Source organism: Arvicola amphibius, chromosome 7 (assembly GCF_903992535.2).
Source record: "Arvicola amphibius chromosome 7, mArvAmp1.2, whole genome shotgun sequence".
Taxonomy (NCBI): Eukaryota; Metazoa; Chordata; class Mammalia; order Rodentia; family Cricetidae; genus Arvicola; species Arvicola amphibius.
This window is the reverse complement of record NC_052053.1, coordinates 64311705-64329144: the sequence shown is the minus strand read 5'-3', so window position 1 is coordinate 64329144 and position 17440 is coordinate 64311705. Positions and strand designations below refer to the sequence as shown.

The following is a 17440-nucleotide window of genomic DNA, read 5'->3' as shown; positions in this document are numbered from 1 at the left end:
TGCCATGACTCTTGCTTGTTGCCGAGCCTCTCTTCAAATGATGTACACTTTTGGGTCTCTGTCACTTTCATTGATACATGGACCATTAAGCTTATGGTTCAAAATATATTTTGTTGAATGAATGTAACTTAAAAAGCAAGTTCCAGAGACTTCAGCTGCCTTCTCAGTTTTGTTTTCAAAGAAAAATTCAGCCACTGACCTCACTTTTTATGGCTAATATAATGCCTAAAAGCAATTTGCACTGTTGCCAAATTCCAAAAAAATAAATAAATAAACTCACCAAACAGGTTCAAAATAACTTTTTATTATTCCTTTGTTTAAAGGAAATCAACCTACAGTGAGTACTTCATTAACCAATCACCTATGTCTCCTGACATAGTTGGATAAAAAAGGTATAAAATTTAAGCTTAAGCTATAAGGATGAAAATAATATAAGAAATAAAAAGATGTTTTAAGATATATAAGCACAATTTTTTGTAAGATCTGAGAACATAAAACCTTCAGTGATAATATGTAGGCCAAGGGAAATAAATTATACTAGGTATATGGGCCTAATTTTGGTCTAAAGTTATGACAACATATATTAAGGTCAAAAATAAGAAAGCTTAAGTAAGACATAAAGGTTTAAATTAGTGGAAAATTTTTATGAGATATAAATGTAAAGGTTTAAGGTAGAGATATATATGAAGGCTTAAATAAAAAATGTTTTGGGAAGAAAGAAAATAACTTAGGATATGTAAATACAAGCTATTGAGATTGATAAAAGCAATTATGAAGGTTTGAGGATGAGAAGGTTTAAATAATGATACAAAAGTGATTTGAGGTATATAAGCAAGAAACATTCCAGATATTTTCTATTGCTATTCTGCTGTAACATTGGGACTCCCAAGTTTCTTAATTTTGACAGAAATTAATAAAATCTGATAAACTATTATTCTGATTCTGTCAAAATACCACCACAATTAAAATAACCACAAATAATAAAAATGTTATGGATATTTTGTCTTTTTATGAAGGTTCTTATAGGCGTCTAAAGGTCACTGTAAATTCACCAATACTCACAGGTTGAGATAAACTTAAGAAAAGTACAACCAAGCTGTGATGTGTTTCTCACCAGCCTATTTTCTTTTTTTTTTTCTTTTTTCTTTTTTTGGTTTTTCGAGACAGGGTTTCTCTGCAGCTTTTTTTTTTTTTTTTTTTTTTGAGCCTGTCCTGGAACTAGCTCTTGTAGTTTTCTTAATAGTACACTTCTCTCTCTCTCTCTCACTCTCTCTCTCTCTCTCTCTCTCTCTCTCTCTCTCTCTCTCTCAATATTAAAAATCTGTTTTCCCATCTACCAAGACTATGATTCCACCATATTTTTTCTGAACTACTTAACTGTACTTCTGTCCCTAGTCTACCTGTCCAACAGATTTCAAATCAACCACGATACTTCCAGCAAATCCAACATCAACTTTAGCTGTCTCCTCAGAATCTCTATCCTGGTCCACCATCACAGACTACGCATCCATAGTCTCAGATGGTCCTTCAGAGCACAAACAATGAGAGAAACAACCTGCACTTACTGGACTTGGCCAACATTGCAGTTTTTTGGATTCCCAACTACAATGCCCTAATTTCAGCATGAAGCGAGATGATAAATTGTACTTTCTCATTCATTTATTATAAACAAAAAGTTTACAAAATCAATTTCTTAACCTAGGACATATGGATGAACCTATTTAACATGTGCTATAAAAGAAATTACTAATGTAATTAATAGGTCAAAATGACTTAATGCTGCTTTATCTGGGTATCATTATACACATTAATACTATAAGAACTGTGGTATACACAACTGCCTCAGTACAACAGGTTCATACTACAGAGGATGTTAATTGGTTGCAAAATATGTTATCCAAAAATTCCTGTAAATCTAGAAGACAGGATCATATCAATGCTTTGGAGGAGGCTGTTCTTTTATAGGAAATCAGTTCCACAATATTAATCTTAGACTTAGTGTTCAGTGTCATTCTACCTTTAAAAATATTTGTGTGACTGCTCTTCCATATGATGACACAGAATATGATTCTGTTCAAGTTCAAGCACATTTATAGGGTAGTTGGAATAATTCTGCTTTATCTGTGGACATAGATTCTGTCCTTCACCAGAAAATTTAGAAAGGCTCACTCTGTGCAAAAATTATGTTTGTCTCTTCTTCCTTCATTATCTAAGGTGATATTAAGTATATGTTTCAAGGATGAATATTGAGTTGTGCCTCAGTTGAATTCCAGATCTCCATGAAACCCAGTCTTTTCTTTGGTGTTGTTGGATATAGCTGTTGCAGTGAATGCTGGTGATGAAGTGAGTTGGTAGACAGCACAATGACTGATGATGTTCACAAGTACTCAATCATTTAAAAATACGAACACACGGTAAAACAAAGGTGACCACTAGGTTGATATCCAATGGCCTGTGAGAGATAATGACTTATCAATATAGTTCTATGTTGTATAAATGTTTGAGACTGTGGGGCAGGTTTCTGAGACAAAGAAAGAAGTAAAATGGGACCAGGAAATAATGTATGATCTCACAACCTGCCTCAAATAACATGTACATACATTGATTTGATTAATGATTTTGTTAAAAGTAATTTTATAATCCTTGGACATCTTACAGGAATTATATTATATGCAGTGTATTTTGACACATACATGACACTCTAAGAGACTGGAAATTCTGCAGGACTACACAACCAGAGTTAACTCTAAACCTGAAGTCATGTAACATTTGAGATTTTGAAGGACTTTTGTTTCTCCAGCAGTTATTATTTGGACTTTAATGTTCAAATTCATATTTCAGCTTATTAAAAACTAGCTCCATTCTCTTAGAATCCAGAGATGGATATTTTTACCATACTTCATAATCACAATTCTCACTTTTTATTGTTTAGTTAATGAAGAAACATTTCAATGAATGTGGTCATTGGTGAAGACATTGTGAAGGTGTGGTATATAGTCATCCTAATTCAGCATCCCTTCATTCACAGAAATAATTTTGAAAATTTGTTACATAAAAGTGAGAGACAAAGCAACATTCAGAATGTTTGTTTCTGTGAATGTCTTAAGGCTAATCTGTCATGTCAGTCACAGGGCAGCTTCCTTCTCCTCCAGGGTTTCTGACACACTCAGGATGTGGTTACAGCACTGTGTCTTGCACAGTAATAGATGGCAGAGTCTTCAGATGTCAGGCTGTTGAGCTCCATGTAGGCTATGCTAGAGGATTTGTCTGCAGTCAGTTTGGCCTTGCCCTGGAACTTCCCATTGTAGTTAGTACCACCACTTCTAGGATTAATTTCTCCAATCCACTCCAGACCCTGTCCAGGTCTTTGCCTTCACCCAGTGCATATAGTAGCTAGTGAAGGTGTAGCCTGAAGCTTTGCAGGACAATTTCACTGAGGTCCCGGGTTTTCCCAGTTCAGGCCCAGACTGATGTAGCTGTACTTGGGAGTGGACACCTGTGAAGAAAAGAGTAGATTGCCAGAGACATTGTCACCTCAGTCCCTGTGTTCTCCTCAGGTTTGAAAAGAGAAATTCCTTACCTGTAGTTACTGACACAATGAAGAGAATGATACAGTTCCATCCCATGGTGTGGGCCTTGTGTGCTCAGTGACTATGGAGAGGCACTGCTCATATGTTGTTGTTGGGTGTGGACATTCCTGTATTTACCATAATAGACTCAGGAAATTTGCATATTCAAGAACAAGGGATTTCTTAAATAAGCACCTAGCCCAATTTGAGAAGGTGGTGGTGGACACTTGAGTCAACCAACAGAATGGTGAAGTTCAGCTCCTGATCCTGTCTGAAGAAATGCATCTCACACCATTCCCTCAGTTCTGCATATGCTGTGGGTATAACAACAGGACATAAGCTCTCAATAGATTTCTGGCCTGAGGCAGTTTCTCCACTTTCTGTCACCTTGTCTGATTGATTTACAGAAGGTGGTTTAAATGACGGTAGTAACTGGAAATTTCAAAAATTGCTGAATTTTGAGAAATTACAACCTAACTTCAGATAAATATAGTTAATATTTGCCATACTAGAAGTTTTCATACAAAAACTCACTGAAATGACCTAAAGAAATATACTTCAGAAATATTTGCACATTGATGTTTAATGCAGCACAATCTGCCATATCTTATGAAAATAAACTTTGTGACTTTCAGTAGATAATTAGAGCAATAAGACCTCACTATATATGAAACACAACAAGATTAGGTCATCTGAAAGAATAAGGAATTTATATCACCTTTAGAAAAATCAGTGTAACTGGAGATAACTGTATTAATTAAAATTATCTCTGAAATACAGATACTATATGAAACTCTAAGAAGATTTTATATATTGAATAAATACACAGAACTATTTGTGCAAATATCTAACAACTTAAAAATGAAACTGTCTAGCAGAATATAGAAAAAAAAGTAATATCAAGAAAATAAAGGTTAGGAGGTGTGGGGGGAAATAGCACAGTGTAAAATGGACTAGTATAAAAATTCTAAACATATATAAAATTGTTATCTTCATTTTTCAAAATAATCGTGTTTATTGTATAATATTTTCCTTCAGGTATAAATTAAATTGTAATCATGTCTATCCCCAACTATTTTCCTCTGACTTCATTGGGACCTTCCAAAATGTCTCAGTTTTATTTCATAATAGCAGAGTAAGTCCAAACTGTGCAATCTATGTACACACAGCTGGTATGTGACGAAGGAGCATCTAGAGACCTTCCAAAAAGTGATTATAATTTTCTCTTCAATCGTCCAGTACCAATAGATCCAAAGCCTGGAGTTAGCCGACAAAGAATCCCTGCCCATCATGTTGCAATATTTCTTTAAACTTTTAATTGTTTTCTCATAATGTACATCCCAATCAAAGTTTCTTCTTACTCTTCTCTCTTACCCATCTTCTGCTCTCCCCCAGATGTGTCCTGTTCTGTCTCCACCCAGAAAATTGCAGACATCCCAGGAACAGTTTTAAAATCTGGCATAGCAAGCTACAAAAAGACCAGGCAAGTGCCATATCATCAGCCTGGATGAATCAACCCAGTAGAAAGAAAATTGTCCAACAAGTAAGGCTCTAGGACTATGAATCTGCTCCCATCAGTAGCTGATGTAGTCTCCTTGGTCTCAGTGATGAGAATTCTGCTAGGTTCCAGTCACAGGACACTGTCCAGGCAGGACAATCTAATTGTAATTTTTGTGCCTGGTTTGGTGTCTTAACACCTCTACTTTAGACCCTGCATGGTTGCAGAAGGTATTCTATTCAGGAAAACTGGTACAATGGAAAATCTAGGCAATCTATGAAGCTAATCCTATCAAAGATTTTTGGTAATGGGGTACTCATAGCCTGAACTGGAAATTTTTATTATTTTTTAAAAAATTGTTACATTGTGTTCAATGGTGAAAGCAAGGCACACATAAACCAAGATACCTATAAGAACCTTGGAAGACAGCTTATTAAATTCAGTTCTCATTTCTACCAAGTAGATACGAAGCAATTCAAATGATATTGCCAAGCTTACACGTAGACATCTTTACTCACTCAGTTACTTCACAGACTGTCACGCTGTAACATTGGCTTAGTTAATTTGTTGAGATCATGGGCTGCTGAGAATTCACATGTATAGTAACTATGTCAGGGCATGAAGATGACATTTCATGCGACCCACACCATATTATGGTTCTTAAATTTGATTCCATCATTTTTTGAAGTTTTGGATGCAAAGTGGATACAGAGGGCTCATCTGAGGATGAGCACTCAGTCTTCCATTCTTAGCACTTTGACCAGGTATGAATGTTTACATTCATTATTACCCACTGCACACAGATGTTCTTGTGATCATGGCTGAGAGCAGGACTAAAATATTGTTTGTAAAAATAAATATTTATATTGCAATTTAACAACATGACTGTTAGCAATGAAACTTGGGTAGGGTCTACTAGGGTCTATGTTACTCCAAGCCATGGGTTTTGGCAATGCTTACCTGAGATAAATATTTACAATGAATTACTCAAAGAATGTAATGTTCATCATCACATAACTTTTAGGTACTAGTGGTTATATCTTACTGGAAGGCTGTTATTGAGGACTACAAGATATGGTACTTTATATGATCTTTGATGTCCTTTCTCCCAGTGCAGACTGAATAACACCTTCCCACATTAGGAAAGTAAGCTAAAAGGAGAATTTCCCATTCAATTTCTAGTTGGTTACTCTATGGTATACAATAATACAGTCCTTACCTTACAGTGAAATACAGGTCATAGCAACTTTAAAATTCTATTTTAACCTCAAAGGACATTGAGCCTATAATTTGTGATCCTTGAGAAGATAATAAGAAGGTATTTCTTATTAAAAGAAAAAATCATATAGTTATCCTCCTGGATATTGGAAGCAGACAAGATTGCCGGGTAAAAATTGGGAACTTGGGGGTGGGGAGGGTTGGGGGCAAGGGGAGATGGGGAGAGAAAGGCGTGAAGGGGAGGATGGGGAGAGCTTGGGGGAATGGGAGGCATGGGATATGGGAAGGGTAGATATGGGAGCAGGGAAGCATATATCTTAATTATGGGAGCCATATTAGGGTTGTCAAGAGACTTGACTCTAGAGGGGTTCCCAGGTATCCATGGAGATGCCACCAGCTAGGTCCTTGGGCAGCTGAGGAGAGGGAGCCGGAAAAGACCAGATCCTATAACCATACTCATGAATATCTTGCATATCACCATAGAACCTTCACCTGGAGATGGAGGGAGATAGAGACAGAGCCCCACATTGGAAAATCGGACTGAGCTCCCAAGGTCCTGATGAGGAGCAGAAAGAGGGAGAACATGAGAAAGAAAGTCAGAACCATGAGGGGTGCATTCACCCACTAAGACGGTGGGACAGAACTAACCGGAGATCACCAAGACCAGTTGGAATGGGACTGATGGAACATGCAACCAAACCGGACTCTCTGAATGTGGCTGATGGTGTGGCTGATGGTGGAGGCTGTCTGAGAAACCAAGGACAATGGTGATGGGCTTGGACTCTACAGCATGGATGGGCTCTGTGTGAGCCTTGTCAGTTTGGTTGAGCACCTTCTTGGACCTAGGGGGAGTTGGGAGGAACTTGGACTTAACATAGGGTACGGAATCCTGTTGGCTCTTTGGCCTGGAGAGGGAGGGAGTGGGGGTATGTGTGGAAGGGAGGGGAGGGAAGGGGGAAGAGGAGGGGAGGAGATGGAAATTTTTAAAATATTAAATTAAAAAATGGAAAAAAGTGATAATACAATAAATGATAATAAATGCAAACTTGTGATGGAGGAGTGTCTATGTGTTACTTTCATTGGTTAATAAAGAAACTGCCTTGGCCCTTTAATAGGACAGAAAATTAGGTAGGCAGAGTAAACAGAACAGAATGCTGGGTAGAAGGCAGTTAGGCAGACGCTTCAGGCAGTTGCCATAAACAGTCACCATGCTTCTCCTCTCCAAGACAGATGCAGGTTAAGATCTCTCCTGGTAAGCGACCACCTCGTGGTGCTACACAGATTACTAAATATGGGTTAAAGGAAGATGTGAGAATTAACCAATAAGAGGGTGAAACAATAAGAGGGTGGGTCAGGCAGTGTTTAAAAGAATACAGTTTCTGTGTAATTATTTCGGATATAAAGCTAGCCGGGTGGCAGGACACAGCCCCACTGCTCCATCTCCAAACTTGGTTGTGGAGAAAGGGTTATCCTCATCCACTGTTGATGATAGTATACATAGTGTCCTGACTTTGGAAATTTCATCAAAAATACTAAATAAAACTAACTTGTGCTCTAGGTTTATCCTTCCAAGCATATACTCAAGAGACTCTACATCTTACTGTAAAGACACTAGCACATCATTATTTATTGCTACTCTATTCACAGCAGATGGGAAGTGGAATCAACCTAGGTTTCCAACAAAGGACAAATAGTTAATGAAAGCTGGGGCAGATAAACAATGGGATATTACTCAGTAGTAAAACAAGAATCATGAACTATATAAGTAACTGGTTTAAACTGGAATAAATATGTTGTATGTTCTCACTTATATGTCATTCTATGGTTTGAATACTTGCTTTGTGGGTTTCATTTGTAGAAGCCAAATGATTAGAAATGTGTCATTAGGGCCTGAGGTATTAATAGAGAAGTATAATAAATCAGGAACAAAAGAAAATCAGAGGGGAAGCCTGGAGACAGAAAGTCTCAAGCATGAAGTGGCACTTGGTAATTTAGAAATCAGGAACTGGTGTAAGGCAAACCAAAATTAGGGGTGATAAGAAAGCTATGTGTAAATATAGGACCTTGTGGCAGAAGTACAAAATAAAGATGTAGACAACATGGAGTGTGTGTTGCATGACAAAATGAAGTGAGGTTGCTTACAGTAAAGTTAAGTGTACTACGCAACAAAGGAAAACATAAATTACCTTTGTTCCTTTGGTTTTTTCTATAAAAAATATGGGGAATTAATAAACAGTAAATGGTTGCCTTGTAAATTTGCAGTTGTCTTTGGTTGACAATATTTTTGTGTTAAGATAACAATGTGATGAGAGAGCATTTACATAAAACCTAATGAATTAAAGAAAACTGTAGGCAAACCTTGTTATATCTAGATAAGACTAGTAGTTTAGCTGTTAGTGCTATTTCAGTGGTCAGTTTTCATCATGATCTATGGTTATCTGGATTATTGCAGAAACCTGAGTAGAAAGTACAAGGATGAACTTTGAATTTTATTTTAACTTGTGAGCCTTTCAACAGAGGTACCTGCCTGGGTGAACAGTGCTGCTTTCCAAAGACAGGAGTTATCAGTTTAACATCTGAATGCCAAGTTAGAATAACTTTCTATGAATTAATTTTCAGAGAGGACTGAGAGGTCTAAAATCAGTGTGAGGTATTGCAATTGTCTTTAGTTGAACTACCAATAACTTAATAGTTAGACTTTATTTATGGGAACAATTAAAAACTCAATAGGTTGTAGGAGCCAGAGCAGATGGGTGTCTTAAGGAAAGTATCTTTTCCAAAAGGACTGATGCACACATGAACCTTCAGAGATTGTGAAAGCATGCACAATGCCTGCAAAGATTTAGTACAGATGTGTTTCCAGTGATGAGAGATAGAGATAGAGAGAGAGAGAGAGAGAGAGAGAGAGAGAGAGAGAGAGAGAGACAGACACAGGATCTCAACTCAAAGCAGGAAGTTTCAGTAACAGATGCTTGCAAAGGAAGAATTTGTTTTCTGTACTTGAGTCTCATCGGGTATCTTAACCACAGTTAAGGGTGGATCCATGCACAGGAATAGATGGCCAACACAAAATGACCTCAATTGTATGTTTGTAGATATTTCCTATCATATCAATTTATACTGCATTTCTTTTCATCTAATATGAATTTGCTTAGTACGGTGGTTCCAGGGTTGAATTGTTTAAAATTGATAGTTTGGTTTGTACTTTAGTTTTGGTTCTCTCTGTCTCTCTGTCTCTCTCTGTCTCTCTCTCTTTGTCTCTCTCTCTCTGTCTCTCTCTATTTATCTATCTCTCTTTCTCTAATTTTTTCTCTGTGTGTGTTTCTGTGATCTGTGTATTTTTACTTGTTTTATTCCTATTTCAAACATTTTTTGTTTATGTGTTTGCTTTCTACAGAGAGAAAGAGCTGGATGATAGGGAAGAAGGGAGGATTTGGAAAAGTTAAAAGATTGAAATCAGTAATTATAACATATTACATTAAAATTTATTTTAAAAATATATAAACAGTAAATTAAAACTGAATAAAATAAGCAAGAAAATTTAAACCTTTGAAATTTTTAATAAAAATTTTTTACTTTTCTTGAGCATGGAAAGATCACATGTCAATCACAGCAGGTGGAGATTAGCTAGTAGATTTTAAGTAAGGGCACCAAAGAGAATACAGAGTAACCTCCACTCAAACATTATCTTTTTACTATGGATTCTTGGTACCATTGCGCCCCCTTCTGGTTCTGAGATCCCCTGCAGTTTGGTTTGTCAAAGCTGACACAGAAGTGGCATTGTTTGCCCTTAGCACCAGCAACCCTGCAACTTCATTGCTCACTGAGCTCAGCTGCAGGGAGAAATGTCTCTGGTTCTTAGGCAATGCTGACTCGATATTGGATAGACTGATTTTAATTTATGCCTATATGATCGTCAATGTCTGTCTCAATATCAGGCTCTGCTTGGGTGAATCCAGTTCTAGCTGTTCCTGCTTGTAATACATAAAATAAAAACAGACCTGGGTCTTTGCAGCTTTCACCTTGTTACAACAGGGGAAGAGCACCTGAACTCAGAGAAGCTCAGTGGATCTTGAGTTCAGCTGTATTCCCCCATGTGTTCATGTATGAATTCCGGAGACACTCAGATACAGTAGTCAAAAGAAAGAGGAGGAACAACTGTGGCACTCACTGACCAGTTAACAAATCAAGAAAAATACTTTCACTTTGAGGAGATAAAAGTCAGGCCAATTTGAAATTCAACCCAATATATTTACCATAAAGTATTTAAGAGAATGAAAGAGGAGAGATGATCCTTTGACAAGGATCCTCAATGTGTAGATGGTATATCTCTTTAAATGGTTTTCTCTCTCTGTGTCTGCCTCCCCAAATTCAGGATCTTCTTATTCTTGGACAGAGAATGTGTTAGCAAAGCTTTACAGAGTTGAATGTTTTCACAAGGAGGATGAATTTGGAAGGAACTTCCAGGAATGAGATAATCCAAGAACACTACACAGTATTTTGTCAATATGCCTGTTTAAATTTCTGAAGTGTAACTACAAATATTAACACAAACATTCATGCTACAGAAAGCAAAGCTACTCATATATATTTTGTTCTAACTTCAGGACCATGAACCATTTGTGCCTAATATTCCAGGAGTAAAGAAGCTTGAACCAGTCAGTTGCATGGTTTCTCTTCTATCACTTACCATGATTTTTGATGTCATTGGGTCTTTCAGTTAATAGGAGAGCACCCTCAGAGCAACATCTCATTATAAAGGAACAGTTCTTCATACAGTTCACCATGCTGAATGGACTTAAGTTGGCATTTCTTCTTCTGTTCATGTCAGAATGGTGTCCATAAGTCTTCACTTCATAGTCTAGTTTGGTGGGATGCTGATGGCTATCATGTGTGACAATGTACAGGAGTCTTTGCCTGGTTAATCCATATGGCTTCACAGAAACATCCTCCTCATATAATGAAATATAATCACAAAATTACAGGACCTGATATTGTTTAAAGATTGCATGAGAGTTTGCTCCTAGGGTAAACCAATGTGAATATTGCAGCATGTGCTGATCTGATGCAATGTCTATGGAATTATGTGAGACTTTTCCAAAATATATGAACACTTTGATTTCTAGCATTTTCATCCACCTTTTACTTGTGGACTATTTCCCAATTTACATCTGTCTGGGGCATGGTTTTATTAACCATAAATGCACAGTAGTTCCTTGTGTTATTGTTTCTATGTTTGATGCATCTTCACCACTGAAGTGCCTGAGCAAGACTCTCACTATTCCTGAGTCTTTTTGCAAATAGGTTTGCATCTGAAGCCTTGATCATACCTTCTCACTGTGTTTCACACACAGATGGAAACACCATTGTTTTCTCAGTGGTCAGATATCTCAGCTGAAATGAGAACCAATTTAGATGTGTCTCTGCAGCTATCTGGAGTGTCTGCTAGGTAATTTACCTGTGGAGGAGGTTAGAGATAACTTCTATAGTCCACTCCTCTGGAACATCATGAATCAGTATCTTGAATTACTACTAATAGAACACCTAGACTGTACAAATCAAGGAGAATGTCTATGAAGGTTTGTTAAATGTGGACCAAATACTTCTTATGGATAAGACTACCCGATGATACAATTAAATCATTGAAAAGCATATGAAGCAATAACAGGCCCCCAATATGTAATCATATGAGAATAGTCATGAGAAAGACATGGCACGCTGTTTGGCATCTAAAAAAATTAATGAATGCTAATGAATCTTTGTGGTTCTCAAGAAACATAGAGTTAATAAAGTGTATGGATATTTCCTATCTATTGACAAGACACTTAAGACAGCCAAGTCATTATATGCTTTGTGTATGTGAGTCATAACAGTTGAAAAAGGACTTGATGAGAATTCAAAGACATAGCAAGTAAGAAATAACCCTCATTTCTTCACTGAAAGAGAACTCTGTTCTGAAATCCCAGAGAATAAATGTTCTTGGAAAAACAACTATCATCACAGAAGGAAAACATAAAAAGGTATATATGTACTCTGGTGTCATAAGAAGTCCTAAGTAGTAATGACATGTTCCAACTATTCACGAATTTATTCCTATGGACCCAACAAACATCAGCTCAGAAGCCTGAGGTCTCTTGCATGCAATATAAGATGTCGTGGCCCTTTTAGTAGAGTTGTAAAGCAGCTATATAATTGGACCTTCATTTAAATGCTTGCATCCATGTTAGATGCTATACTCATTGTGCTTGCAGAATCTATTCACTTCTGAATTAAAATGTTGTAAATATTTCTACAGATTGATCAATCCCCATGTTGCCATTGGAGGACAGTAGTAGTGTGCTTTGGAAACTCACTGGTCTTTTATGCATTTTTTTCTTATTTTCAATTTTTATATAAATTCGCTTATTTTACATCCTGGCCACAGTTTCCTGCTTCTTTCTATCTTCCCAGTCCCCTCCCACACACAACCCTCTGTTATACTCCTCCTCTATTTATGTTGCGGAAAGGACAGGTCTCCCATGAATATCAACAAAATGTGGTTTAACAAGTTACAGTTTGATTAATCAACTCCCATGTACTTTCATTGGTCAAGGAGACACAGTGTGACAATTGAGTCCAAAAGACAGTAAAAGAGCTTTAGACATTCCCCATCCCCACTATTAGGAATACCACAAGTGGACCAAGATACCCAGTTCTAACATATATGCAGTGGACCTAGACCATTCCTTTGCAGGCTGTCTTGTTGCCAGTTCAGGCTCTGTGAATCCCTATGATCCCAGGTTAGTTGATTCTCTGAGTTTTCTTGTTGTGTATTTGACCCACGGCACCTACTATCATTTCTACACCTCTTCTGTGGCATTCTCAGTGGATCTGCTTCTTTTTCCATATTTTGATGGATGATGCCCCTCTCAGAATAATTGGACTAGACACTAATCAATGAGTATAGGATAATTTTAATTCAACACCCAATTTCAAGGTTCTGACTTAGAATTTGAGAAGAATATTCACAAATGCTTAAAGGTATTATTAGGATGATGTTATCACAGAATTCATATTTCTCATTGAGGGGTACTCTGTGATGAAAGAACATGCAGAACAGGTCACAGTTCTAAGCTACCCTTCTCAATGACCAGTCCCTGAAATCACAAGTGCTGCGTGTCTCCATGATTCTCCTTGTTTAGATATCATTTCAAACTGAGTATGTATCCTCAAAACTGTAGAACAGGTTATTGTATCCCTATGGTTCAATGCAATGCAATATGCTATGAGTACAAGGCAGGGTATTGGGACTTGGAAAGATTATGAGTGTGGAACCTGTGATCAGTGGTTAATCTCTGAACCTACCTCTAAGATGTCATGAATTAAAACTGGAATGATGAAATCATTTTAATAGTAATTGAAAAGTAATTTTGGACATCTCTTGAGAATTAGACTTTGATTTACTAGGTCATCAAACACTTCTGCTCCAAGATATTGACCCAGTTATGGTAGTAATGTCTGCAGATATTAATATCAACATGAAGATATATGTATCAACTTTAGTAATATTAAGCTTCATCCTCTCTTAATCTTTTATGGAGTGTCACTAGGAAAATGCCTATGCAATAGAATTCATTCTTAGTCCTATTATTTATTTATTCAACACTTAATGACAATTTTGAACAAGTCTGCATGTTACTCTTCTCTGTCCTCTCAGCACCAAAGCAGCCTCTTTCTCCTTTAGAGTTTCTGACATAACTCAGATGTGTGCTGTGACTCTGTGACTTGCACAGTAATAGATAACAGAGTCCACATGTGTCAGGATGTTGAGCTTCATGTAATCTGTGTTGAACTTGGTGTATGCATAGACTGTGGCTCTGTCCTCAAACTTTTTGTCTATAGTTTATTCTACCAATGGTTGGGAGTATGTTTCCAATCCATTCAAGACCACATGCTAACATCAGCCTTACCCAACTCATATTGGAAATGGGGAAGACATGAGTCAAAATCCTTGCAGCACCTTTTCTGAAGCTCCAGATCTCTCAATTCAGACACAGACTTCTACATATGAGTCTGATAATGGACTCCTGTGGAGAGGAAATATTGGCTGTCACTGTCACTTTTCCCTCATTCCTCTCCTCAGCCCTAAGACTAAAGATTCACTTACCTGTAGCTGCTGCCACCAGGCAGAGCATGATCCAGCATCAGTTTATGTTGAAAACATGTGTGCTCAGGGACAAAAGTATAAGAATGTGCTGCTGTAGAGCTTATGGAGATCCTTTGATATGCAACCAGAAACTCTATTATTTACAACTAGAACCACTATAATTTATATATTAATGAGGGAGGGTATTTGTTAGTTCAATAATTGATCCTGTTTGTGACCGAACAAAAAAAAAAAAAGATTCTGTTTTAGGCAGCAACGTGGTGAGATCTTAGACTCAAATCTGTCTAAAGAAATGTATTCTTTGCCCCATCCTGGTCCTGGTGAACACAGAGGTCTTCCATCCCACTGACAATCAGTTCATCACATACAATAATGTGAACTACCCTTTAATGGTTCAAGGGACACCTGAATATCCTTAAGGTCAACAATTAAATGCGATATGAGAAGGTCCATGAGATTATCATGGTCCAATAAGACACTAGCACAGAACATTGGAGACTGCTGTCCATGACAACAACAGTGATCAGCAAGAATACAAATATCTATGATATCAGCTGAGAAGTCTTGGAATACTTTTTTCCAAAATGTTTCTCAGGGTTTTGAGGCCCACATAACCTTAATCTATGTTAATAAGTGCTTCATGCTTATACAGAGGCAATAGGCTTGCAATGTGGCCTTTGGTGGGTTAACATATGGTTCTATTTAACAAAGAACCCCTTGTGTTATAACATGGATATTTCCCATATCAACTACACTATAAGCTCTGAGTGTAATAAATTGACAATGTAAACCAGAGTCTTTTGAAATCTCAATGCACAACATCCTGTTCTACTTCTGCCATTTGCTGTTTGGGGATTGGTGAGTCTACAGGAGCCCTTCCAGTCTTAGGACCCTGTTAATTTAACTTTGTCTATAGTATAAAACACAGTCCTCTTATAATATCTCCTCCTTCTCTTTTTCATTCTCTAACTGCTGGTTTGGGGTAGATATTTAGTGAACAAATGATCATGGGATTTTCTCTTTCTGCATATTAATATTGTCCTGCAGTGGCATGAGTGGTGACAGAAATCAACTCAGTTATAAATGCTATGGCTGTATATTTGTGTCTACATACCTCAATTTTATTTCAACATATTTACTTTTATTTCTATAATTTAATGTTTAAAATATTTTAAAAGGTACTTAGAAACACTCTTTCTGCTCATTCCTGATTAACATCCATGCATAAGTACATGAATTTGATTCTACTATTCAAAAATAACAAGATAAACACTATTCAAAACACTGAAAACTATATTTACATATCTATTGGCTACCTTTGTTGAGAGTTTGTACAGACACTAGCATTGTGATCAGCGTTCCAAGAGAAGTTTATTATTGCATTAGATTAATAACGAAATCTGTAATTAAAATTCAGAAATCTATAACTGCTGAGAAAATATTATATTGGAGTGTTTGACCCTAATGTGACAGCTATATCAACTCGTGTTGTCCCAGAAGAATAGGGGGCAGAAAACTAGTCAGATAAAAACATGAGAATATATGTGCATCAGAGCTGTTTCTTATACATAACGTAGCTATGTATTCAAGAAGTAGCTATAGTCATATGTATGACTCCTGCAGAAGATTGGGAAACTCACTGGTTCATCATGGACAGTGGCTTCTTTTCATTTAACTGTCTCCTCTACTTTTTTCACATTTGCTATGTTGAATTTTCATTGTTTTATTCCTTGCTGCATAAAGTGCTTTCTTTTTTCCCCCAAGATCTGGGATTAAAGGTTTTGCCACCACACATTGAACTCACAGAGGTCTACCTACCTCTGTCTTCCAAGTGTTGGGATTAAAGATGTGTACCACCACACCCAACTACTCTTTTTTTTTTTTATCTTAAGGACTTTACCTTTTCTCTTTTCTTTCCCAAGCCTGAATATATTTTTTTTCTCATGGTTTATTTTTTTTTTATTTAAAACTTTCCATCTCCTTCCCTCCTCCTCCCCCCTCCCTCCCCTCCTCCTCCACCTTCCCTCCCCTCCTTCTCACCCTTCCCTCCCCTCCCCTCCATCCATACCTCCCCTCCCTCCCTCTCAAGGCCAAGGAGCCATCAGGGTTCCCTACTCTATGCTAAGACCAAGGTCCTCCCAACTCCCCCCAGGTCCAGGAAGGTGATCGACCAAGCTGAGAAGGCTCCCACAGAGCCCGTCCATGCAGAAGAATCAGAGCCCAGAGCCATTGTCCTTTGCTTCTCAGTCAGCCCCCGCTGTTGGCCACACTCAGAGAGACGGGTTTGGTCGCATGATCCATCAGTCCCATTCCAACTGGAGTTGGTGATCTCCCATTAGTTCTGACCCACCGTCTCCATGAGTGAATGCACCCCTCTCGTTCCTGACTTTCTCCCTCATGTTCTCGCTCCTTCTGCTCCTCATCAGGACTTTGGGAGCTCAGTCCAGTGCTCCAATGTGGGGCTCAGTCACCTTCCCCATCTGTCGCCAGATGGAGGTTCCCTCACGGTCCTGACTTTCTTTCTCATGTTCTCTCTCCTTCTGCTCCTCATCAGGACCTTGGGAGCTCAGTCCGGTGCTCCAATGTGGGGCTCTGTCATTTTCTTCATCTATCGTCAGGTGGAGGTTCTATGGTGATATGCAAGAAATTCATCAGTATGGCTATAGGAACTGGCCTTTTCAGGCTCCCTCTCCTCAGCTGCCCAAGGACCTAACTGGGGGCATCTCCCTGGAAACCTGGGAACCCCTCTAGGGTCAAGTCTCTTGACAACCCTCAGATGGTTCCCTTAATTAAGATATATGCTTCCCTGCTCCCATGTCCACCCTTCCTATGTCCCAAGCATCCCCTTCCCCCAAGCTCTCCCAATCCTCCCCTTCAGGCTTTTCTCTCCCCATCTCCCCTTGCCCCCATCCCACCCCACCCCCAAGTTCCCAATTTATGCCCGGCAGTCTTATCTACTTCCAACATCCAGGAGGATAACTGTATGTTTTTATTTGGGTTCATCTTCTT

General features: G+C 38.0%; 1 gene segment (V, D, J or C); it reads right to left on the bottom strand.

Moving 5' to 3' along the window:
* Positions 1–3166: 3166 nt before the first annotated feature.
* Positions 3167–3632, bottom strand: LOC119818623. The segment is given in 2 exon segments: positions 3167–3496; positions 3581–3632. Coding segments are annotated over 2 exon segments (376 nt in total).
* Positions 3633–17440: the final 13808 nt, after the last annotated feature.